This window comes from Carettochelys insculpta, chromosome 3, assembly GCF_033958435.1.
Source record: "Carettochelys insculpta isolate YL-2023 chromosome 3, ASM3395843v1, whole genome shotgun sequence".
NCBI lineage: Eukaryota > Metazoa > Chordata > Testudines > Carettochelyidae > Carettochelys > Carettochelys insculpta.
The window spans coordinates 1,204,007-1,227,965 of record NC_134139.1 but is presented as its reverse complement, the minus strand read 5'-3'; the positions used below and the strand labels follow the sequence as shown (position 1 = coordinate 1,227,965).

Below are 23,959 nucleotides of genomic sequence, written 5' to 3'. Positions count from 1 at the left end.
CTTTTGAGCAACAACATGATGAACTGTCTGATGGGAAGTTTGCCATTCCACTCACAGTTACCTGCAGTAGTGATAAATCCCAGCAAACAAAAACCTGGAAATTACCAGGAAAATAGTTGATTTTAAACTGAATTACAGATGGCAGCACTGTGTCAGAGAAACAATGGCTGTGATCTGCAGCCCTGATCGCACACTCCCTCTCACTTACACTTGTGTTTCCAAATCTGCCTGGCAGAGTGTGACACCTGCTTTGTGGCATCATTTCCTATTGTAGAGGACTGCTGGGTGGAGGGAGAGTCACTTTAAAGAGAGAAACTGTTTTATTCGAGTCTCTACTTGTGCTAAAAAGGCACAGCCTCAAAAACATGGTCTTAAAAGTATGCACAACCGCCTCCCCCCCCTGCCAAGCACAGAATATCCATCTAGTATTTTAGCAGTGTTTGACACCTGCTCTGTGGTATTGTTTCCTATTGCAAAGGGCTGTGCAAGGAGTGGGGAATGACTGCTCTGTGTGCCTGTGGAGAAAGGGACGATTTTCTTTCAAAAGGCAGCTAAGCTCTGAACTTCCACCTGGACCCCTGAAAATCTTCCCTCAAGCTTTAACTTTTCTGTGATGGGTTTGAATGCTTTGGACTCAAACAATTCTTAAGTGGCTGTAGAAGTGGAGAGATCATATGTGGTTACTTTGACCTGGCTTGTCTAGTGGCTGTATTATTAGTACGTCAGCTGCTATTACATTCTTTTCTAGCTTCTCTGTACTTTTTCCATGTACTTATCAATCTCTCTTCAGGGATGTGCTGACGTATGTTAGGGGTTCGCTTTAGACCTGCTCATGTGGGTCTGGTTTTCTACACTTTATCGAATGTCATCAGCTATGACAGTTACTCTTATGTGGTTAGTGCTTACGGCAGGCCTGGTGGGGCGCTCTGAAGCCTACTGGTTCAATGTGCCGTGAGAAGCCTGCCCTGTACTCTGCAGGCAGAGTGTGACGTGTTTAATTCCACCTGCAGTCCTGGCAGTGTTTGGTCCATTATTTTCCCTCCACTTTTCCTTTGTCGCGTGGCCTTTGGCGTTATGTGTTGCCGTGTGGGTACACTCTTGATGCACAGAACAAACCATTCAGAAGTTTCATTTTATTTTAAAGGCTTTGATGATGCCCTTAAGACCCAGCCTTGTGAGTAGTAAGACCCGACTGCTGGGTCTCTTTGAGGAGTGTATGTACTTTTCCCCCCTCCATACCTAGCCATGTCTGCTGATTGGTAGGTAGGGACAGAGTTATGGCTCTGTCCAATCCCTGCCTCTCTGGGGGGAGCTTCTTCTCAGCAGCCCCTGCACTCCAACACCTTTGCCATGGGATTGCCTAAGGCCACAGTCCTGCTGCGGATAGCAATTTATAGCAAAGCCAAGTGATCTGAAACAGACATTGCCTCATTGCAGCCATGTGCAGAGCTCTGGCATTATGCATAGCCAGCTTGTGACTTGCACACTGATGCTGCTTTGCAGTAGCCCATGAGCAGTCAATCAGGGGGTGGGAAATTCTGGGCCCGGTGTGACAAAGTGTTGCACGTAACACTGGGTGCTGGGAAACTCAACCACAGAGAGAAAATGAAATTATATCCTGAGTCGGCCCAGATAATTTTGTGTTTCTAGAACAGCTAGCTGCAGACAGAGGTGGCTCTCATCTGGCCTTGGCCCTCATCCATTTCCCCAGTCAGGTAATAATTGTGCTGGTTGTGCGCAGCAATAAGGAGATGGCAGCCAAGGTCAGTTTGTGCTTGTCGGTGGAGTGGCAAACATTTGGCCACTCTTTGGGAACTGTGGCATGGATTCAGAGGGCCAGCTAAGCTGTGCAGGATGCAAATGTGTGGGAGAAAGGTGACTCTAGGCAATGTCTCTTCCCCTAATCCTGCAGCTGTGAGGTTCTGCAGGGATCAGACAAGTCTGCAGGAGGGTGGACACATACCCAGCACCCACGGTAGAGCTGCCTGCATTACCACATAGACCCTCTGGAAATAAATACCACAGGAAGTACTGCCTCAGGAGCGGGAGGTCAGGAAGTGTCTGTGCAATAAGGTGGTGTAACGGTAGACATGTCTCTTGCCTTGCTTTGGGACACCTGACTCCAGCTCTGACTTCCAGAGTTGTTCCTAGCTTCTGACTGCCACTGCTCTAACCATGAGGTGTGATTGCCCAAGCCTCAGTCACGACCGACTGACAGGTCAGTAGTTTCTCTGGTGAAATTTACAGCAACCTCAGGGTTGCTCTAAATTATGCCAGCAACAGTGTTCCTGTATGGACTGTTTTACCCAGGATCACCAGAGTCCAAGATATTTCTGGCCTGCTGCAGTACCTCAGTGGATGCCAGAACAGGTGGTCCAGAGCTGGCTGCACCTACTGTGTACAGCACACAGGGACACTTCTGCAGTAGGATAACCTGCCTATAAAGGGTGCTTTCCAGTTACTCTGTCTGAGAAGCACCAAGCAGTTGGATGGTGGCCTGAAGATTGGCCGTATCTATGCTAAAAAGATGAGGCCTTTCTCTGTCCTCTCTCTCCAGGAGACATTTAGATCCTGGATTGGTCTCGGTTACCCATGCAGCTGGCTTTAGGACATCATTGTCTTTTGTTTAAAATGGTTGCACTGTGGGCTTGTTGCATGGTGGTGGCGTGTTATACTGCCACAGTGCAGGACAGCCGGCTGCAGGAGCTGTCTGAAGCAGTGGAGAGAAGGGATGTGGAGGAAGTGGTTGTGGGGATGAGAAAAAAATGAAGCGTTTTGTGCTTTTATCAGCTTTGGTGCATGAGATCGGAGCATGTCTTGCACAGGCTGGGCGGTGAAGGTCTCAGGCAGCCGGCAGCAGCTGTTCATGCTGGAAGGAGGCACCAGAAGCTGACAGTGATGGAATTGAGCAGGGTGGTTAGAGGCTGTGGCACTTGAGGCTTATGAGGAGTGGCCTGGAGATTGTTATCCCAATGTACAGCTGGAGAGATGCACAGAGGGGAACTGGCTTGCACGGGTCACACTGCCTCTTGTGACTGTGGGAAGGGGACCAGGCACCACAACTAACACCACAACTGCTTTGTGTTGGGAACTTGTTCTCACTTAGGCCTAGTGAGCAGATAAGGCTGGGCACCTCGCAACTCTCCCAGGTTTGTTTGTAACCTGGAATGGAATGCAGGTTTGCAGTTGTCTGCAGGACTGCACACAGACTCACAGCATCAGTCACTCGTGATGCAACACTGAAGCAGCTCTGTGTCTGGAGGAGGCGCAGCAGGCCTGGCAGAGCAACAACTCCATCTACCGTAATAGTCACCAGAGCAGAATTTCCCACAGCCACGTGGAGCCTGAAACAACCCTGGGGTAAATACAGACTGGGCTTCTGGTGCTCCAAATGTAAAATCGCACCCGCGAGGTCAATGGATGGCACCTGTGGGAATGGGCTGAGTTTCAGACGTGTCCTTCTCCAAACTAGAGCATTTCAGAAGTGCCTTTACTGTTGGGTGTCGGTTTTGGGTCCCCAGTCTGAAATCCTTGCGGCCAAGGTATGGATGCATGCACCCTGAATGTGCATCATTGAACCCAGTGCAACAGGGTCATGAGAACATGGCTTGCTCTGAAAAGGATCTATCTCTGAATCAGCCCCTGAAGTTCCGATATCAAATTCCCCTTACTTGTAAGCACAATGATTGGATTGAGTGTCAATTGGTTTTTGCGGTAGGGGGAGGGCGGAAGTAGATGTTGCTTAATTATTTTACAGCCGACTGAGTTTAGATAAGTCCCACATGCTCTTCCTTAGTGAGAGCAGCACGTGGCTTGTTCAGAAAGCTGACTGCTGTTCTCAGTAACCAGTTCTAAGGCTGCTGTGTCTTAGAGCTCCTAGCTGGACAAACCACACACATCAGTTGTCTTGCTGAAGCAGGTGTGCTTGCATGTTAGCATCTTTCTGCTTTTCCCTGGGGTGTTGCTCAAGGGGCCTTCTGTGATGGTAGAAAAGAATAGTGGTACATCAGAACAGGCCTTGATGGGTTTACTCTGGAGGTATGGGGAGCTGGAGAGTGCCGTGTGCACTTCATGCTGACTTGCTGCCTCGTATTTTACATTTTAAATCCTGTGTGTTATGATCCACACATGCACACACAGAGTTGGGGAAGAAAACAATTTACAGTGTCTGAGAGGCTGCAAGATAACATGGAGTTATTTCTTAGTATCCAGAAATCTATCATGCAAACCAAATACAGTGAGAGGCAAAAGCAGGCCTCTGCACAAGGCGGAGAAGCACAGCTCACCCTATGCTAGGCTAGGTCTCTGCAGACCAGGTGCTGCAGACCCAGACGGCACGCTTCCCTCAGAATTCCTTGGCCTGTCAGCAAAACCAGGAAGTGGCTTGGAATCTAAAATAATTGCTTGTCATTTCAATACCATTTTCACTACCCTAGCCTTAGGGGAGCTGGGAGTTGTCTTGGTTGTTCTGAGCTTCTGCAGAACTTCAGCTCTCATGTGAAAGGAAGAGTATATTCTAGCCTTTATAGCTGTGATAGGAACTTGAGAGATCTGAACTGAGCATAACCAGTGCCGTATAGATCCAAGGCTTGTGAGTGTCACTCTGGCCAGGGCCTGCCTTTGTGTATGTCTGCCCGGAGGCTGGCAGCATGGTGGTGGGCAACTGTGCTTCCATTTACCTAGGGGTGTGGAATGGGTATAGATATGTCTCTCGATCCACAGAGGTTGTGAGAAGTAGGAGCTGTGTGCGTCCAGGGGGTTGTAGGTCTGTATGTAAGAGATCAAGAACTCTGCTTCTCTAAGTGACTGAGAATGGATGAAGTCAGTGTACTCCCAGGAGAAGATTTCCCTCTCAGAAATAAACCTAGATCAGTTCTTCTCTTGCTGAGAGTTTCTACCTAGGGCAGGTTGACACAGTAAAGTTATTTCAAAATAATAGCTGTTATTGCAAAATAACTATCCTAGTGTGTACACAACACAAGTGGTTGGCTTATTCTGCAATAAGTAAACCTCATTACAGGAGGAATAGCACCTGTTTCGAAATACGCCTTTTGAAATAGGGGCTGTTAAGACAGCGAGTAGAGCTTATTTCAAAATAAGCCATAGTGTGTCCAATAGCTTTATTTTTAAATAGGCTCTATGCATGTAGATGCTGTTTTGAAAGAGCTAAGTACTATTTTGAAGTGTGTTTTGTGTGGAGCAGCGTTATTTCAAAATAAGCTCTTCCAGAATATCAAAACAAAAAACAGCCACGTAGCACTTTAAAGACTAGCAAAATAATTTATTAGGTGAGCTTTTGTCTGAAGAAGCGGGTCTGTCCCACGAAAGCTCACCTAATAAACTATTTTGCTAGTCTTTAAAGTGCTACTTGACTGCTCTTTGTTTTGATAGTGTGTGGACTAGCACGGCTCCCTCTCTGTTACTATTCTTCCAGAATATCTTACTCTGAAATAAGGCTGCTGTGTAGACATACCCCTAGAGAAATACCCATTGACCACCTGAGCTGCAGGTACAGCCCCTCCTCCTCAGTCATGCACATTGCTAGTTAGGTCTGGTCTGTACTCAGAATGGACAGCGGCACAGCTAGGCTGGTCAGAGGCATGAACGATACTTCACCTCGTAGCCATGGAGCTGGGCTGGCAAAGGTCCTATTGTGGAGGCACCTCTGCTGGCAGCTGGGCAGCCAGAAGCCCTCCGCTAACGTCTATCAGTTCCTGTGCCATCAGAGGAGCTCCGTGCAGGGTATGCTGTGTCTGCACTGGGGGCCCTGCCAGCGTCACTCTACTGCCATGGCTCTGTAGTGTGGACACAGCCTCAACTGCTGCCTTATTTTACTAAGCCTCTTTTTGTCTCTTCTCTTCCCCCCCACCCTTTTAGACTCTTACGTGCCACTGAAGAGCCCCACCGCGCAGTTACAGGGAGCACAGCCTTCAGACTAGGCCTTGTGGCATTCCTAGCAACCCACTCCCATTTGCACACACATTGCTCAGCAAGCTCAACATTCTTACCATGGTTGCAGCTGGCTCTGGTCCTTTACCTTTCCCACTTCTGACTATGCATCCTAAAGCAGAGCAAGCTTCTCCCTGCCCTGCATGTGTTAGTTGAGCTGTGTGCTGGCTCACAGCCTCGGCCAACGGTGCCCCTACAGGAAAGAGCTGGTGACACCTGAATCTGCGGCTCAGCTGAACCCGGGGATGTCGTTGCAGGAGGGCAGAGTGGGCAGCAGCTCCCCCACCCACCCGAGAACTCTGCTGCTGCAAGATGCTGGCATCTGCCTCCCCTCTGCCGGGGAGTGTGAGAAATGTAGGACATCTTTAGCACTGGCTGCCTCTGCTGTTTCTCTGAGGTTCTCCCGGCCCCATAGACTGAACAGCTAGTTTGCACTTCTCTCTCCTCCTTGCTCCCCTACGCCCCTCAGGCTGCCTCTCCTTTGTTCTGTCCCCTAGGAATGCTTCAGCGTAACATTAGCAGAACTGGGATCTCTCCCTGCTGCCAGGAAACCAACCTGCTGTCACACCACACACTTAACTGTCCTGTTCTTTTCAGCTCTCCAGTTCTTGGGGGAGTGACAGTACCCCAGGGCAGGACATCTATTCCTCTCTTTAGTTCCACTGCACTTGTCAGAGAGACTCTTCCCTTTACAAGGGGCTGGGTCAGATCACCGGATAGAGCCCAGACTCTTACACACAAGTGTTGGTTCCTCAGGAGGACTGCCAATGCGCGTTTGAATTCTAAGGACTTTTTCCCAGAACACCTTTGCTACTGGCTATTGTGCCATAACAACAAATCCTTGCCCAAGCAGCCAGACGTTTTACAGCTGAGTCTCTTTTGCTATCCTTCTCTTCCAACTGGTAAGTAATCTTAGCTCCTGTTTACTTTCTAATAGTTCTGAGGGTAGCAGAGTCTCAACTTGCGTACCTTCAGTGAATGTCACGGAGCTGAAGTATATACAGTAAACTCTTGAAATGCGCGATTTCAAATTGCGCTTAACTGGCATTAATGCAAGTTAAATGCAACTCAAAATCCTGCTCCCCCCAGCCCTGGCTCAACCCCAGCCCCGCTCGGCTCCGGTTCAACCTTCGCCCCCCACCCCACTCACCACTCACGCATGGCTCTGGCTCACCCCCTGCACCCGGGTCCAGCTCACCACCCCTCATGTGTGGCTCCGGTTTAAGCCCCACTTTCCAGCCCCGCTCACAACCTGTGCAGGGCTCTAGCTCACGCCCCACAGCCCTGCGCCCAGTTCTGACTTAACCCCATGGTCCCAGTTCAATCCCCCATGCGGCTCCGGCTCAACCCCTGTGCATGGCCCTGGTTCAAGCCCACCCCCAGCATGGTTCCGGCTTACCACCCCCACATGTGGCCCTGGTTCAAACCCCCTGTGTGTGGCTCGGGCACAATTCTATCCCCCACCCCATTGCAGCCCTAACCCACCCCACGTTTAACCCTCCCCAACCCCGCCCCCCGCCCCAAATCTCAGGACTTAGATTCTGAAAGGAGCTCCAGGTTCTCCTGCTGCTTCCCCAGCTGCAGAATGTGTGTTCCACCAAGAAAAAAGCCACCCCCACGTATGTGAAATTTGAGCTAAGCAAGGGGGAGTGGGAATGCAACCCTCGCGTAACTTGAGGGACTCCTGGACTCTCAATCCTTAGAGAAACACTAGGATTGGAACTGCCTTTCAGTTCTTTGTATTATTCCTAATGGGGATGTAAATAACCCGTTTCTTACAGGGAGTGTATTGTCACAAGCTGTCACCCCTCCCTTGGCTGGGAAGGGCGGACACCGCGATAACACGGTGCTGGTAAGCGTTGAGTGGAGTGGGGGTGGGGTTTCAGGGCCAGGGGCTGGGGTGTGGGGCACTGTTCCCTCTAAGATTGTTCATCCATGAGTGGAGTGAGTTTTGTCTTGTGCTCCAACGCTGAGGTCGTGTGTGCAAGTTCAGACGTGTGCCACCGTGGCACTGCACCCATCTGTCACTAACAGAGGTGTTTCTAAAGCAGGCATGCATGCCCACCCTCCCCAGAAGGAACAGGGCAGCCCAGACGCACACATCCCAGGGGAAAGAGGGAGCCCAGCCCCCCTCACAACATCAGGTGTCAAGAGGGGAAATTGCCCCTGGGCCAGCCTGTCAAGGGCAGCTAGGGTCTCCTGACTGCTCTGCTGCGTGGAGCTGTTCACGGGGCTGGAGCAGCGTTATACCTCTCCGCCACTCTGTAAATTTGGGAGGAGGCCTGAGGGTTGGTTGCTCTCAGCCCTGCCCCTTCCAGGGGCACGGAGCCAGGCCTCCTCCCCCTGTGGCTTCAACCCTTGACCCACCAAAACCTGAAACAAGGCCCCTGCTTGAACCTGATACCAAGTGAATGAGGGAGTTTTGTCGTGTGCATCAATGCGGACGTCACGTGCTCGTTCAGCTGTGTGCCCCCATGGCATCGCGCCCATCAGTTACGTGGGCCTTTTCAGGCAGGGGTGGGAGCGCAGAAGACATTGCCTGTCCGTCCTGTGATTCACAACACCACAATGCCAGGGACGACACTGCTCCCCGACAGCTCTACGGTGCTGCTGTTTCTGGAATGGAGCCTCCAGCCTTGGCGAGCTTTGTCACTTTGCAGATTACATTGCAGTGGATTGGCTCTTGGGAACTGTTTAACAGCACAGGCCCAAGCCCCGAGGTGCCAAACATCAGTCAGTGAGAACAACGCCAGTGAACCTGGCCTTCTTGTGAGAGGACTGAACGCTCCATAGCTTCTGTGAGCTGAGCTTGGTGCAGCCCTTCATTCCCCCTGCAAGCTCTCAGTGGGCCACCCACCACGTGTCTCTGCCTCAGGGGCTCCTCGTGGCTCTGTGCCCCAATTTACTTTTCCCTCCCCACATACCAGAGGCCCCCCCCCAACCTCCTGCCAAGGGTTCAATGTGTCCCCGCGTTCTTCTCCTCCAAGCACAGGAGCTATGTGTGCACTCTCATGCCCCCACTATTACTTGTCTTCAGCCAGTGTGGGAGGTTGGGTCAGGGTGTTGGGGCAGTGCTGTGGTTATGCTGGCAGGGCCATTAGCCAGAACTTAGGGCTCTTGACATATGAAGAGGTGCTTAAAGCTGTGGCTGGGGCACCCTGTGCTTCTCCTTCCCCCTTCTTGTTTTTCAGTTCCTCCTCCTCCCCCGATCTGTAGGGCTCCACCTGCAGATCCCGAGGACACCCTCTGCAACTTTAGAAGAGATCAGACGAGATGGTCACAGCCATGCAGTCAGTGCTGAGAAATTCCATTACTCTCCGTGTAAAGCCTTGCACATTTGGCCAACTTTTGTCCAAGCAGGGGGCTGTTGCATACAACAGGGTGTGAAACAGGCTGACAATGCGTAAAGGGCTGCTTGGGCCATTCCGATGCCCATTCACTGACCTGCATGAAATAAGCCTGTGATCTTGGTCCAGTTCTCAGTGGACAGCACAGAACCCACCTGCACAGTGTCCTTCTTGGGAGCCTAGTTGGCAGGTGATCCCTTCAGCGCTGGGTTGAGCCATATTGGTTCTGCGCTGTGGGGAAGTCTGCATGGTCAGGTAGGCGGGTTTGTAGATAAACAAAGGGCTCCCATCTCTCAAGCTATCCACCTTTCTGCAGCATGAACTGCTCACTTTAAAAACTTGTCTAAGGCATCCTAAAAACACCCAGATTGTAAGGCCCTTGTTAAACAGGTTCACTGCTTTGAGCAGGAACAGCTGGTCTGCTGTGCTTGTACAGTGCCTGGCACAGTGGTGTTCTGGCCCATGATGGGGCTCCTGGGTGCTTCAGTAATGTTCATGATAAGAACTCAAGTGCATAAAAATGGTCCGACAGTCGCAAAGGTATACACGTGCTTAAGTGCTTGGTTGGATTGGTAATGTATTATGGGACATGAGGCTTTAAGTATGTAAAAGCTTGCTATGGAGAGGGGGGTAAATTTACCTCCTCAACCACTGAGGCCAGAACAAGAAGCAATAAGCAAAAACAACAAGGAATCTCAAGGCACTTTAAAGTGTTAGTCTTGAAGGTGCCACAGGACTCCTGGTTGTTCTATAATACTTAGTTCTACCTCAATGTAGGGGGCAGGTATAGAAGACCTGTTAAGGTCCCGTTGAGGTTTTGGAACAAATTGATAAACTGAACAGTAATAAGTCCCCAGGACCGGAGGGTGTACACCCAAGAGTTCTGAAGGAAATCAAATGTGAAATAGCAGAACTATGAAGTGTGGTTTGTAATCTAACCTTTAAATCAACTTCCGTACCTAATCACTGAAGGGTAGCTAATGTGATGCTGATTTTTAAAAACAGTTCCAGAGGCGATCCCTGCAATTACGGGCCAGTAAATCTAACTTAAGTTGAAGCTATAGTAAAGAATTGAACTGTCAGATGCACAGATGAACATAATTTGTTGAAGAAGAGTCAATATGGGAAGGGGAAATCATGCCTTGTCATTCTAGTGGAATTATTTCAGGGAGTCGGTAAGCATGTGAACAAGGGGTATCCATTGGTTATACTGTATGTAGAGTTCCAAAAAGCTTTGACAAGGTCCCTCAGCAAAGGTTGTGAAGTAAGCTGTCATGGGATAAGAGGAAAGGTCATCCCATGAATAACTGGTTAAAATGGGTCAGCAACCTTTCCAAGGCAGAGTGCTGAAGTTTGACTTTTGGTCTCTATGTGTGGTCAGAGTGCTGGTGATGCTTTCTGAAATTATTAATAGTCCTACTTAACAACAGCTTTATTAATAAATAAATTAAGATGCTGAGCTTTACCATTGAGGTGGTGATTGGTAGCATAAGCTGTTCTTTTGTTAATGCACAAGCAGCATGGCTTTGAGCAAGCTCAGGGCTGCATGGGGGAGGAGGGCTGGGGCTGAGCTCTTGCCTTTTGTGTGCCGATGCAAATTGGCTCTCATGCTGCTCTTGGACCGTGTTGAGGGTTGCTGACCTCTGGCTTAAAAGATAGGAAACGGAAGGAGGAATAAAAGGTCAGTTTTCAGAATGGAAAAAGGTAATTAGAGGTATCCCCCAAGGCACCATGCTGGATCAGACCTATTCAGTATACTCATAAATATTCTGGAGAAAAGTGAATTGGCCAGATTTGCAGATGATACAAAACTGCTCAAGATAACAAAATCCAAAGCAGACTCTGACCTGCTTCAGATAAATCTCTCAAAAGTAGGTGACTAGGCAGCAAAATGGCAGATAAAATTCAGTATTGATAAATGCAAGATTATTGCATATTGGACCACGTAATTCCAATTATATGTATAAAATGATGAGGATTAACTTAGCTGTTACCACTTGAGAGAGAGATCTGGGAGTCATAGTGGATAGTTCTATGAAAACATCCACTCAATATGCTGCGGCAGTCAAAAAAGCAAGCAGTGTTGGGAACCATTAGGAGAGTGTTCGTAAACAAGACAAAGAATATCTTATTGCCTCTATATAAATCCATGGTATACCCACATCTTGAATACTATGTGCGGATGTGGTCACCTCGTCTCAGAAAAGATAGAGTATTGGAAAAAATTCAGAAAACAGCAATAGAAGTGTTCAGGGGCTTGGAATGTCTGCCGTATAAGGAGAGATTAATAAAACTGGGACTTTTCAGCTTGGAAAAGAGATGACTAAGGTAGAATAGGGTGGAGGTCTATAAAATCATGACTGGTGTGAAAAAAGTAAATAAAGAAGAGGTATTTACTCCTTTCTATAACACAAGAACTAGGGGCCACCAAATGAAATTAATAGCAGTTTTAAAATAAATAAAAGGAAGTATTTCTTTATGCAACACACTGTCAACCTGTGGAACTCCTTGCCAGAGGATGTTGTGAAGTCCAATACTATAACAGCATTCAAAAAAGAGCTAGATAAATTCATGGAGGACAAGTCCAGCTATGGCTGTTAACCAAGATGGGCAGAGATGGTGTTCCTAGCTTCTGTTAGAAGCTGGGAATGGGCAACGGGAGGGCTCACTTGATCATGACCTGTTCTCTTCATTCCCTCTGGGACACCTGGCATTGGCCATGGTCAGAACACTGGGCTAGACGGACCTTTGGTCTGACCCACTATGGCCTTTCCTTTGTTCTTAGGTCATTCATTCATTCATTCATTCAAATCTTTCAGTATTTGAGTGGCAGTGTCCCTGTCTGTATGGTCTCTGGATACACTCTGTAACTACTAAAACTGTCGGTGTGCTCATAGAATCCCTGTCCTATTTCTCCCCCACCCCAGGTGAGGTGGCTGCAGTGCAGGGCACAGCTTTTGATCTGAGGAAGCCGGTGGAACTTGGACGACACTTGCAGAAGTTTCAGCTCCCTGGCTTCGACCATAACTTCTGTTTGGAGCAGTCGCAGGCACGGCGCTACTGTGCCAGGTGGGAACACGGTTACCTCAGTGGTGTAAATAGGGTGCTTCCCTAGTTTGTGTCTTCTGGTTTGCCCTACTTGTACTTGCAGCACAGGGGTCATTGACTGTGGGCTCTGAAAAATGGTCCCAATTTTCTGTCCCTTCCATCTACAGGAACCCCATTACCAGAGAATCTGAGCACCCCTCCGTATTTCCCCTCCAGTGAGGCACATGATGCAGGCCCCTGCTGCTGTGCTCATGCGGCAGGCGGGGCACTGAGGCACAGACAGACGAAGCAACTAAAGTCACAGCAAAAGCCTTGGACAGGCAGGGAGCTGCACCTCTCTCCTGAGCCCCATTTCACCAGGAGGTGGTGAAGCAGTGGAGTGTGTTACCTTGGGAGGTGGTGCAGTCCCCATCCCTGGAGGTGTTCAAGTCCTGGCTGGACAAAGTCCTGGCTGGGATGACTTCGTGGGGGTTGGTCCTGCTTTGGGCAGGGGCTAGACTTGATGACCTCCTGAGGTGCCTTCCAGCCCTGGGGTTCTGTGATTCTACAGTACTGGGTCAGCGCCCTAATCACTGGACCATTCTTCCCCACTCTCTTTGCCCTTCTGGCTTCTCTTCTTCCTGGGTTCTCTGACACTGAGTCTGCTCTGCTCACAGCTCCCTGGTCTGCGCATTCCATGGCCCTTTCCCTCCCCTATGCGCTGTCTTGTGGCTCCTTCCCTCTCCTCTCCTCTCTAGTAGGTCACCCACTGCCATCAGGCTCCTCTCAGCCATGCCCTGCCCACTGCTTTTCATACCTGGCCTGCCCCTTATCTTCATTGCCTGGGCATATAGACCGCACTAATAGCAGGGAACTCAGGTCCCTACAAAACTGCATGAGCCACAGGCTGATCTTCTGGTTCCTCTAGCAGGGTTCTTATTAGTGTCACTGTTCCTGGGGGGGGAGCTGGGACAAGGAGGGGGACCCTGCATGATGGCCTGAACGGCTGAAGAGATGTGACCAGCACCATCTTCTTCCCTTGCTCTCCAGTTCCCTCTTTCCCTGGCTTAGGGTGTGCCTACACTCCAAATGTAGGTTGCATTTGAAGTTGATTTTGTAGCACCCAACTTTGTAAAGTTGAAGGTACATGTCCACACTGGCACACAAAGTCAACGGGATGCGTCCCTGTTAGGTTTGCCAGCTGCGACTTTGTCAGCAGTGTGCTGTGGGCACCTAGCCCACAGTCCCTGCTGCTCTGTTGCACTGTGGGTTTCTGTCTCGGAGTCTGATGGGACAAAAATATGCTGTGGGTGGTTCTGGGTGTGTGTCATCAGCCTCTCGTAGTGCTCTTCACACCTCCCCCTCCCTTGGGAAAGCAATGGCAGAAAGCGTTCTTGTGCTGCTTACATATCCATGCAGACACCTTTGCAAGGCTAGCGTGGCACCTGTACCGCTTCAGACTGTTGTGGCAAGTCTTGTGAGCACCTCCCGCTTTGTGCTGTGATACGTGCAGAGCCTCAGTGTCGACTCTCGGAGGACACAGACATACACAAATATGAAACACTGGAGTGGAGGGACGGAGACGTGCTGGCTGCACTCGATGCTTGTACACAGTGGAGCACCGGTTCTGGTGCCATGAAACAAGCTCAGAACAATGTGGTCCCACCAGTCTGCAGGTGTGGGACGATCAGCAGTGGCTACAAAACTTCCACATGCCTAAGGCCACTTTCCTGGAACTTTCTGAATTGCTTTCCCCCGCCGGCCCTGAAGAGCTGCAATGCCAAAATGAGACCTCTTCCGACAGTTCAGAAGTGAGTGGCAATTGCTGTGGGGGGGGCTTGCACTGCCACACAGCGACTGGTCAGTGGGCAAATCAACAGTGGGGGCTGCTGTGATCCAGGTAGACAAGGCGATCAGTACCCTTCTGCTACCAAATACAGTGACTCTGGGGATTATGCAGGGCAAAGTGGATGGTTTTGTCACGCTGGGGTTCCCTAACTGTGGCAGGATGATGAACGGAACACACATCCCTATCTGAGCACCAGACCACTTTGCCACAGAGTGCATAACTGCAAGGGGCACTTGTCCATGGTGTCGCAGGCAGTGATGGATCGCAAGGATCATTTCACCAAGAGCAGTGTGGGATGCTCAGGAAAGGTGCATGGACGCACGCAGCTTTAGGAACTCTGGTCTGCTCCGAAAGCTGCAGAATGGGACTTTCTTACAAGACCAGAAAATCACCACTGAAGATATGGAGCTGCCAGTAGTGATCCTGGGAGATCCAGCTTACCCCTTTGCTCCCTTGGCTCATGCAGACATACACAGGCAGCCTGGACAGCAGTGAGAAGCAGTTCAGCTACAGGCTGAGCAAGTGCAGAATGGTGGTAGAATGTGCATTTGGCCATTTAAAGGCCAGGTTCAGGAGCCTCCTGACTCCGTTAGATCCCAGCAAAGGCAACAGTCCCCTCATGGTGCTGCTCTGTGCATCATAATTTACATGAAAGCAAGAGGGAAATTTTTATGCCAGGCTGGAGGACAAAAGCAGATCACCTGGACAGTAATTATGAGCAGCCAGATACCAGGGCAATAAGGAGAGCACAGTGAGGAGCACAGCTCACCAGAGCGGCTTTGAAAAACAGCTTTATGGATGACCAGACAGTGACGTGACAGTCATGTCTGTTGCTCTTCAGGAGGTTCTCCCTGAATGAAGTATGCTTGTCTGTAAAGCCTGTAAACTGTCCCCCCACCCCACTGCCGCATTTAATGCAAGCATTAAATACACTGTTTTGGAGATCTTAATAATTTGTAATCTCTAAATGATGGCATGGCAGGGGTTTTGTGGTGGGTAAGCAAGGGCATTTTGCTGTCACAAGTGCGGGGATGTCAGCCTTCTGCACTCAGAAGCATCCCTGGGAGGGGGTGGTTCAGACATGGCAGAGCAGCTTGCAGTTTCCTCCCTGTGACTGTGTGCCTGGGTCTCTTGATCATTGTGTGCTTTCTCCCCACCGCTTTGGCTGGCACAGTGGAAGTTCCCCCAGGAGCCTGGGAGGGAGAGTGGTCTAGGCATGGTGGATCAGCTTCTGCTATCATATATTAGCTTACTGCCGGTTGAACCTGTCCCTGAGGAATTCCAGGGCAGAGGGTTCTATTCCACTTACTTCCTCGCTCAGAAGAAGAGTGGGGGGACGAAGACCAATTTTAGACCTCAGATGACACAACAAGTACATCATTTACAGACGTTATAGCATGGTGACTCTTGCTACCATTATTCTGGCACTGTACAGCAGTAACTGGCTCTCAGCCCTCGACTTACAGGATGCATGTTTCCATATCACCATCCATCCGGCTCACAGATGTTTCCCTCATTTTACAGTGGGGTGATCCCACTACCAGTATTGGGTCCTCCCATTTGGCCTTTCCACAGTACCATGAGTGTTTTCAAAAACCCTGGTGGTGGTGGCAGCTCACCTCCATTGCCAAGGCGTCGTCATCTTCCCTTACCCAGATGACTGCCTCTTAAAGGGACCGTTGCTTCCCAAAGCATGTCACATGCTGCACGTCACCACGCTCCTCCTCTTCAGTCTGACCTTCCACATCAACGACACAAAGTCCATGATTCGTCCCACTCGAGCTCTAGAATTTATAGGACCTCACATAGACACCATCACGGTCACAGCATTTCACACTTTGTGCAACCTCATTCATGCAGTGTGTCTGTCTCCCACCACTACGGTAGGCACCTGCCCAGCATTACTGGGCCACATGGCCGCCACCACTCATGTGGCCAAGCTAGCCAGGCTTCACATGCACTGCCTCCAAACATGGCTGGCCTCATGCTATACCCTGGCCAGGGACCCACTTTCCAAGTCGCTGGCAATCCCTCCACAGGTCCTCGCATCTCTTCAATGGTGGACGTATCTTGGCAGTTTTCCTACCAACGTGCTGTTCCACCGACTGTCACAGTTGGTTGCTCTCACCACAGACACCTTTCTCCTTGCTTGGGCATCACACCTTCGTCGTCACATGGTACAGAGCAGGTGGTTGTTCACCAAACAGACACTTCATGTCCGTCTGTTGGAACTTCGAGCAGTTTGCTATGCCTGCAAACATTTCCGGTGGCTCCTAACCAGAAAATCAGTCAATGGTCTTACCAACACCACCACATGCATATATTACATCAACCGCCAAAGGGAGGGCTGTTCACCTTCTCTCGGCATGGAGGCCATAAGGCTGTGGACGTGGTGTATCTGTCACCAGATTAATCCCGTGGCTATGTATCTCCCTGGAGTACTCAAATGTCATGGCCAACACCCTCAGTCACACATTTTCAGGCCCTCGTGAATGGGAAATCGATACAGCAGCCCTCAATCGGGTGTTTCAACTATGGGGTTATCCTCCCGTAGACCTGTTCATCACCAGACACAACAGAAAGTATCACTGGTACTGTTCCAGAGCCAGGCTCAGGAGGCACTCTTTCAGGGATACCTTCACCATCCCGTGGAGCACTCCCCTTCTGTATCCATTTCCTCCCACTCTGCTGCTCCACAGGGTGCGACTCAAGATCAGACAAGACCAAACTCTCGTTATTCTAATAACTTCGGCCTGGTCCAGACAGACGTGGCACCCTTACCTCTTTTGGATGTCAGGAGCGGCTCCTTATCCATTTCCTCTTCACCACAGCCTTCTGTCTAGGGACTTTGGCCCTACTCAGCATCCTGATCCCCTCAGGCTTCACCCTCATGGCACCACCATGCTAAAACTGCTTGCTCTGAGGGAGTAAGGAGAATTCTCATCAACAGCAGATGGGATTCGACACGCAAATCTTACCTCTGTAAGTGGTGGTGGTTCTCCCACTGGATGGACTTCCACCACTCTGTGCCTCCTCATACCACGCCCTTTCCCATTCTTCTGGATTACCCCTGCAACTGCATGAATCAGGCCTTAGCCTCAGCGTGATTCAGGTGCACTCTGCGGCCATAGCAGCTTTTCAGTAATCCAAAGAGGGGCCTTCATTCCTGGCCCATCCTATCGCCAAGTGCTTCCTAATAGGCCTTCAGAACACCTTCCCTACAGTCCACCCCTTGGTTCCTGTATGGGACCTTAATTGTGTGCTTCACTGCCTTCTGAAGGCGCCCTTTGAGCCCCTGGCAACAACCTCCTGGCTTCACCTGTCTAGGAGGGTCTCTTTCCTTGTCGTGATCTTTTTGGCCAGGAGTGTTGAGGAGTTAGCCAGCCTAATGGTGGAGCCTCCCTACGCTGTCTTTACTAAAGATAGTTACCTCGTGGCCTTACGCTAAGTTCTTAACCAAGGCCCCCTCCCCATTCGCATCAACAAACAGATCCACTTACCTGTGTTTTTCCCAAAGCCGCATTCTGAACCAGCACACGGGGCATGGCATACGCTGGATGTCCGCTGGGCGTTTAGCCTTATACATCGACCGTATGAAGCCATGGTGCAAGTCTCCCTGGCTTTCCTTGTTCTTTGGGGAATGGTCCAAAGGCCGGCCCATCTCATCCCAAAGACTTTTGAAGTGGGTTTCCTCCTGTATCCACACTTGTTACGCATTTCATTGTAGAGCGTTGCCAGGTGCTGTCATGGCCGTCTCAACCTGAGCTGCGTCTTCTACTGCTGCTTTTCTCAAGAACGTACCTCTCACGGACATTTGTAGGGCAGCCACGTGGTCTTCCAGTAACACGTTTGCCCGGCACTGCGCTCTCCTGTCTAACGTAGCTTCTTCTGTCCAAGTGGGCCAAGCTGTGTTGTCTACTGTGGTAGTGACAGAGCTCCAAACGCACCTCCATTCTGCCACCGTTGCTCACTAGTTACCCAGTGTGGAGCACCCCAGGGACACTACTTGAAAAAGAGGAAGTTACTCACCTTGTGCAGTAATGATGGTTGTTCGAGATGTGTCCCCCTGTGGGTGCTCCACTTCCATCCCTCCTTCCCTTGCTGTGGAGTGTCCTGCTCTAATTGTCAGGTAGGGAAGGAAAGGAGTCTGCACCATGCGCACCCTAGAGGGCACAAGGAGGTGCTTCTGTGCATTTGCAGTGTGAGAAACCATGGCTATGGAAGTGTGTCCGACTGCCGGTGCGAAGACGCACCAACACCCAGAGGGGAGCACCCACGGGGACACACATCTCAAAGACCCATCATTACGCACAAGGTGAGTAACTTCCTCGTGCCTGTCAGAGCTTTCTGGAGATGTGCAAGGGGATTGGTGCTCCATCCCCAGACACATCAACAAGTTAAGTTGTTCCAGGTGCCCCAGGCTGTATAGGAACAGCAGCTGCCACAGATCACGCCCAATTGCCTTATCCTGCTTGTAGACTAATTAAAAACGAGAACTTGCCAGAGGTGCCCTCCCCGCCATCAGGGTTTGGCTGTAAAATGTCCAGGAGGAGGGGATGGGATCCAACATTATGCGAAGTTTCTGACTGTTGGTGAGCTCAGCTGCTTGGTTTGCCTGCTAACCATTGTCATCCTCCTCCTTTTCGTCACCCACGTCTTTGCTGTTGTCAAAGGCTTCCTGAGAAATCTCTTCAGAGGTATCCACAGGCTCTTTGGGAAGAGTGGTTTTGTCACCCCTAGAATCCCATGCAGTTGCTCGTAGAAGAGGCATATTTGCGGCAATGACCCAGAAAGTCCATTCGCTTCCTTTGTTTTATGGTACACCTGCTTGAGCTTCAATCCTTTATTCTGTGCACCCCTGCTGTATCTTTTTTTGCTCCAGGCCCCATGAGATCTTGGCGAAAATGTCTGCATTTCTTCTACTCCTTCATAGTTTTGCCAGCACAGATTTATTCCCCTACGCAGCACTGAGGTCTGGATCTCTTGCATGCTCCATGTTGGAGGTTCGTTTGCACCCCTGGGAATTCATGGCCAGATGTATTGCCGAGGTGTGCTGCCTGCACCATTCACCATGCTGGCCAAACAGGAAATGAAATTCAAACTTTCCCAGGCCATTTCCTGCAGGCCAGTGCTCAAGAGGTCACACTGGGACACTGTGTGACACCTCCAGGAGGCCAAGAATGTCACATTTAATAACACTCCACCTACACCACCCTCAGGTTGAGCATGCAAGGTTGAACTTAGTGTTCCTTCTTGTGAAAAGCAGGCGTACAAATGTCAACCCTAGGAGCCCGTAAAGTTGACGGAATGGCCCCTGCAGTGTGGATTGGTTGCTTAGAAAATCAACCTAAGTCAGCTAAATTTCCCTAGGAAAAAATTAAGAAATTTGCCCTTTTTTTAACAGGGTCCATCATCCCCCTAGTGGCCGGACAGTGGAGGTTTACACCACACAGCCTGGGATCCAGTTCTACACTGGGAATTTCTTGGATGGCTCGCTGAAGGGCAGAGGGGGCTCTGTGTATCTCAAGCACTCTGCCTTCTGCCTTGAAACACAGAACTGGCCAGATGCAGTCAATAAGGTAACTCCTGCTGAGCTGGACATATGTGCCCTAGTACCAGGGGTGGGGAGCAAGGCCTCCTCTCAGCTGATGGAAGTTACATGCACGCTCATGGAGACGCCATATCTCCTTTAGCCTGGTCTAGAGTTTGGTACAGTAGATCTATGCGGGTTAGAGTGTGCACCCCTAGCATAGATGCAGTTACTCCAGTGTAAAGGGGCATCTTATAATATGGCTTGGCCCCCTTCCTATACAGCACTGGCCTGTACCTGCATAAAGCACCGTTGTAGCCTTTGAATGTCTATACCTGAGGGGAAGGTGCATCCCTTTTTTACCAGAGGAGTTAGGGTGGCACAGTTGTGTGCGTGTCTGTAGCCAAGCCATTAAGAAAGTTCACCTCTCAGACCATAATTCTGCAGGCTGCGGTTAGGTAAACGCCCACTGAAACAAACCCCCAGCTCTGTGGAATAGTGTCCTGGTCCTGGCCCACACCTGAGAAGCTCAAACTATGCACTGATTGTGGACTGGGGACGAAACTTCTCTGGGAGTGGCAAAAATACAGGAGTGGCAAAAATACAACCGGATCTCAGGTTTCTAGGTGTGAATGAACCAAGTGCACCACCAGCCCCTCCCCTGCCCCCTCCAACAGCCTTGTCACATACCAGATGCTGGGTACGTGAGGAGAACGCTGAATGTTTTTCCAAGATGAGATATTTTCACTTGCTAAATAATTGTCTCTTAGCAACCAGGGGGCTGCACGCTTTGTTCCTTTTGTCAGGTGAACTCACTGCACCCATTAGGGGCTCCCTGCAGCCCTCCATCTCTCTCTACCTCCCCACCACAAGCTCTGTGTGGGCTGTCCCCATCCATTTCAGGACTCCCTGCAATCTTGTCCTTCATCTGTCAGGGGTTCTGACCTGTCTTACAATAAACTTACTGGTACAGTAATGAGCCCTGACAGCCCTCCCCCGCCCCGCCCACATGCCCTGCTCCCATTCTCACAGCTATGTGAGCATGTGTGACTTGCTTCCCATGGAAGTGCATGCGGCTTCATGCAGCCAAACTGTGCCTAACAATGTGCTGCTCCTTTGGAAATGTTTCCCTCCTTTGGGAGAGCTGGGCCTGGGCCAGCTGGTCCAAATGCACAACTTGAGGCTGAACCTGAGGCTTAAAACAAATGTTAAATGAAGCAGTTTGAGGCAGCCTCTTTGGTTCCCGCACTACATGTGTCCTGAGTTAGCTGACTGGAAGCTGGAGCCAGGTTAGCCACCCCGCCGCTGATGGCTGTTGTGCCAGTTAAAAGCAGAGGGAAGGGTCTAGCTCTGTCACAGCTGAACATGGCTCACTCGATATCAAGCTGTGAGGCTGTCAGCATGAAGGTTCTGTCTTGGTCTTTCCACAGCCCCATTTCCCCGGCGCGCTGCTGGAGCCAGGAGAGGAGTACAACCACACAACTTGGCTCCAGTTCACTGCAGCTTGAGGACAGTCACCTCTGCAGCCACAAGCCGAAATTCATCAGAAAGTGGGCTGAGTACTGGGGTGGGGGAGGGAGGGAAATCACTGAAAATACCAGCGGGAGCTTCCAAGTATCTCCAGCACAACAGAGCTGACGAGTGCCGGGACATCTCCGAAGGGTGGCATTTTGACACTGGTCTGACAGCTTCCATGGAAGTCACTGGTAAAAATCCACTTGGTGTCAGCAGAGGAGAGTTCAGTCAGCACCAAGACCCAGCTCCCCTAAGGAATCTAGCTGCTACTGGTTTATGTAGGAATGAGACACGTGAATACCTTTAAAAGTCTGGCTCCTAGAGGCTGCAAAACTACTCTTCCTCATTTACCAATCGGAACATGCCCAGGCCTCTCCCCTTTCCCATGCACTCGGGTTTAAATTTTTGTCTGTCTTCCTTCAGGGCCCTGTAACCTCCACCCTGGCAATGAGCTTGTCCTTGAGTCATTCCCACTTGCACTGTCATTTTTGACCTGTTTATCTATTACACTCCTGCAACAGTGCCTTTTTCTGCATCTGCCTTCCAAACATTCAAGTGCTAACTAAAACCTCACTTCTGTGACACCCCCAGAAGTGAACCAAAAATCTACTCACTGTTCCTTCTTCTGGGCTGACCTCAATGTCCTAGTTTCTCTATCTGTCTTTTAGGCCTGGCCCATGGTAGGAGGTGTTACCTATGCATTGGTTAGGGGTACGATGTTTTGCTAATACAGTTAACGCTAGGAAAGGCGGCAGTTAAACTAGCATAGCACAGCTGTCCTTATTTCCCTCTTATCTAAGTATACTACAGGTAGTAGTAGTAGTAGGCATCCTTCAATCCCGAGGGATCAGGGGTTTGCACCCCAGCTGGACTGATTCAAGCAGCGTCTCCTGTGGCTGTGCAGTCCAATCCGGGAGTGGCAGTCCTCTCCGCACTGTGAGCGGCAGTAGGCAGATGTCGCTTTGGTATCATGGGCACGGATCTTCCTGAGCGCTCTCCTGTCTTCCGCTTCCTTCACCAAGGTAGTTTCATACATAGCAAGAGCTTCCTTCACTCCCTGTTTCCAGGCATGCCTGTCTGAGGCGAGCGAATACCAGATGTTCACACTGATAGAGAAAGCGCTGAGGTCACGCTTGCACGTGTCCTTGTAGCGCAATTTAGGTCGCCCTTTCGGCCTCTTTCCAGACGCCAGTTCGCCGAAGAGGAGGTCCTTCGGTATTCCGCCATCCGTCATGCGTGAGACGTGGCCCAGCCAGCGCATACGCCGCTGTTTGAGAAGGGTGAACACGGAGGCGGTGCCTGCCCTCTCAAGCACTGCGCTGTTGGGGACCTTGTCCCGCCATGAGATACCGAGTATGCGCCTAAGGCAGTGCATGTGGAACGTGTTGAGCTGCTGCTCGTTTTGAGCGAAGTCCATGTTTCACTGGTGTACAGCAGTGTGCTCAAAACACAGGCTGTGCAGACCTGCACCTTGGTGTGTACAGTGAGCTTATTGTTAGCCCATACTCTCTTTGTCAGCCTGGCGAACGTTGTGGCGGCTTTTCCAGTGCGCTTGTTGATCGTCGAGCCTAGGTACACGAACTCATGGACGACGTCCAGTTCGTAGTCTAGCATGCTGATAGATGGCTCATTACGCACATTTTGGCCCATCACCTGGGTCTTCTTTAAGCTGATTGTGAGGCCAAATTCCATACTAGTAGGGATTGAAGTCAGGGGCCTATGGGCTATCTCCCTCAAAGGCATTCAGCTACCTGGCTCCCATGAAGCGTTACCTTTGAGGATCTGGGCTTAAATGCAGGACCAAGACCAGGTCTTCACTACAAGTTTGTACCAGTGGAGCTAGGTTGGATAGAGTTTGATTTGTGACTGACTGAACACTGCTGGCAGAACTTCCTCCTGTAGGCAGATAGATAGTTATACCGGCAGAGCAGCACTTTTGCTAGCAAAAGCTGCACTCCCGCTAGGCTTAGGGTGCCAGTATAGTACACTGGCAACGTGTTCTTCCTGCAGATGAGGTCCAAGTACCATTCATAAGACTAAGAATTTGCAGTCATTGGCAGGATCAGCTTGACCTGGTGTTGCTTAAGTAATAAAAATGGCCATCAGCTCACCTCATGTCCTGGGCCCTGCTGGCAGAAAATTTCTGTGAAGATTAAAAGAAAGCTGTTCACCTCTGTAATGTGAGTAGTTAATCATCCAGCAGGTGCTAGTAGCTGATGCAAGACTTGGGCCCCCCCCCCCCTTATATAGTTTACAAAGATCTTCCTAATTACTTAGTTTCATTGTATTGCTTATACATCCGCAGTAAAAAATGAATGTTCAAGATGAAGTGTAGATACAGAAGGCCCAGTTCCCACGCTGAAGCCAAGGGATGGATGCGGGTATGCATGCAGATGGCCTTTCCTGTGCTGGCCAATCCCCCAGCCTCAGGTGCCTCTGGCCACCAGTGGTTATCAAGGAGCTGTTAGTGCAGGTGGGATTCACAGAAGTGCAGTGATGACCCAGCTGTGCCTCTAGTACCAGCCCTGGGAGCGCAGAGGCCATCCAAGGCTCCATACCTAGGGGTGTGCCCCAGAGACTCCCCAGTCTATGCAGTCTGATCATTTTACTGAAAAAAATGCATTTTTTTTTTTGATTCACACATTAGGGTCAGAAGGGTCATCTGTCAGCCTGTAGTCTGACCTCCTGCATAACACAGGACTTTCCTGAATTAATTCTGGCAGCAAATCCACTACCTATGGG

General features: G+C 50.3%; 1 protein-coding gene across 1 annotated transcript in view; it reads left to right on the top strand.

Moving 5' to 3' along the window:
* The window catches only part of GALM (galactose mutarotase), an 80,564-nt gene extending 59,312 nt beyond the window's left edge, over positions 1-21,252 (top strand). The window contains exons 5-7 of the mRNA XM_074989200.1: positions 12,224-12,365; positions 19,577-19,751; positions 21,133-21,252. Coding sequence (XP_074845301.1) covers positions 12,224-12,365; positions 19,577-19,751; positions 21,133-21,210 — 395 coding nt within the window. The 3' untranslated portion in view covers positions 21,211-21,252. The remainder of the gene's footprint in view (positions 1-12,223; positions 12,366-19,576; positions 19,752-21,132) is intronic.
* The last annotated feature ends 2,707 nt before the right edge of the window (positions 21,253-23,959 follow it).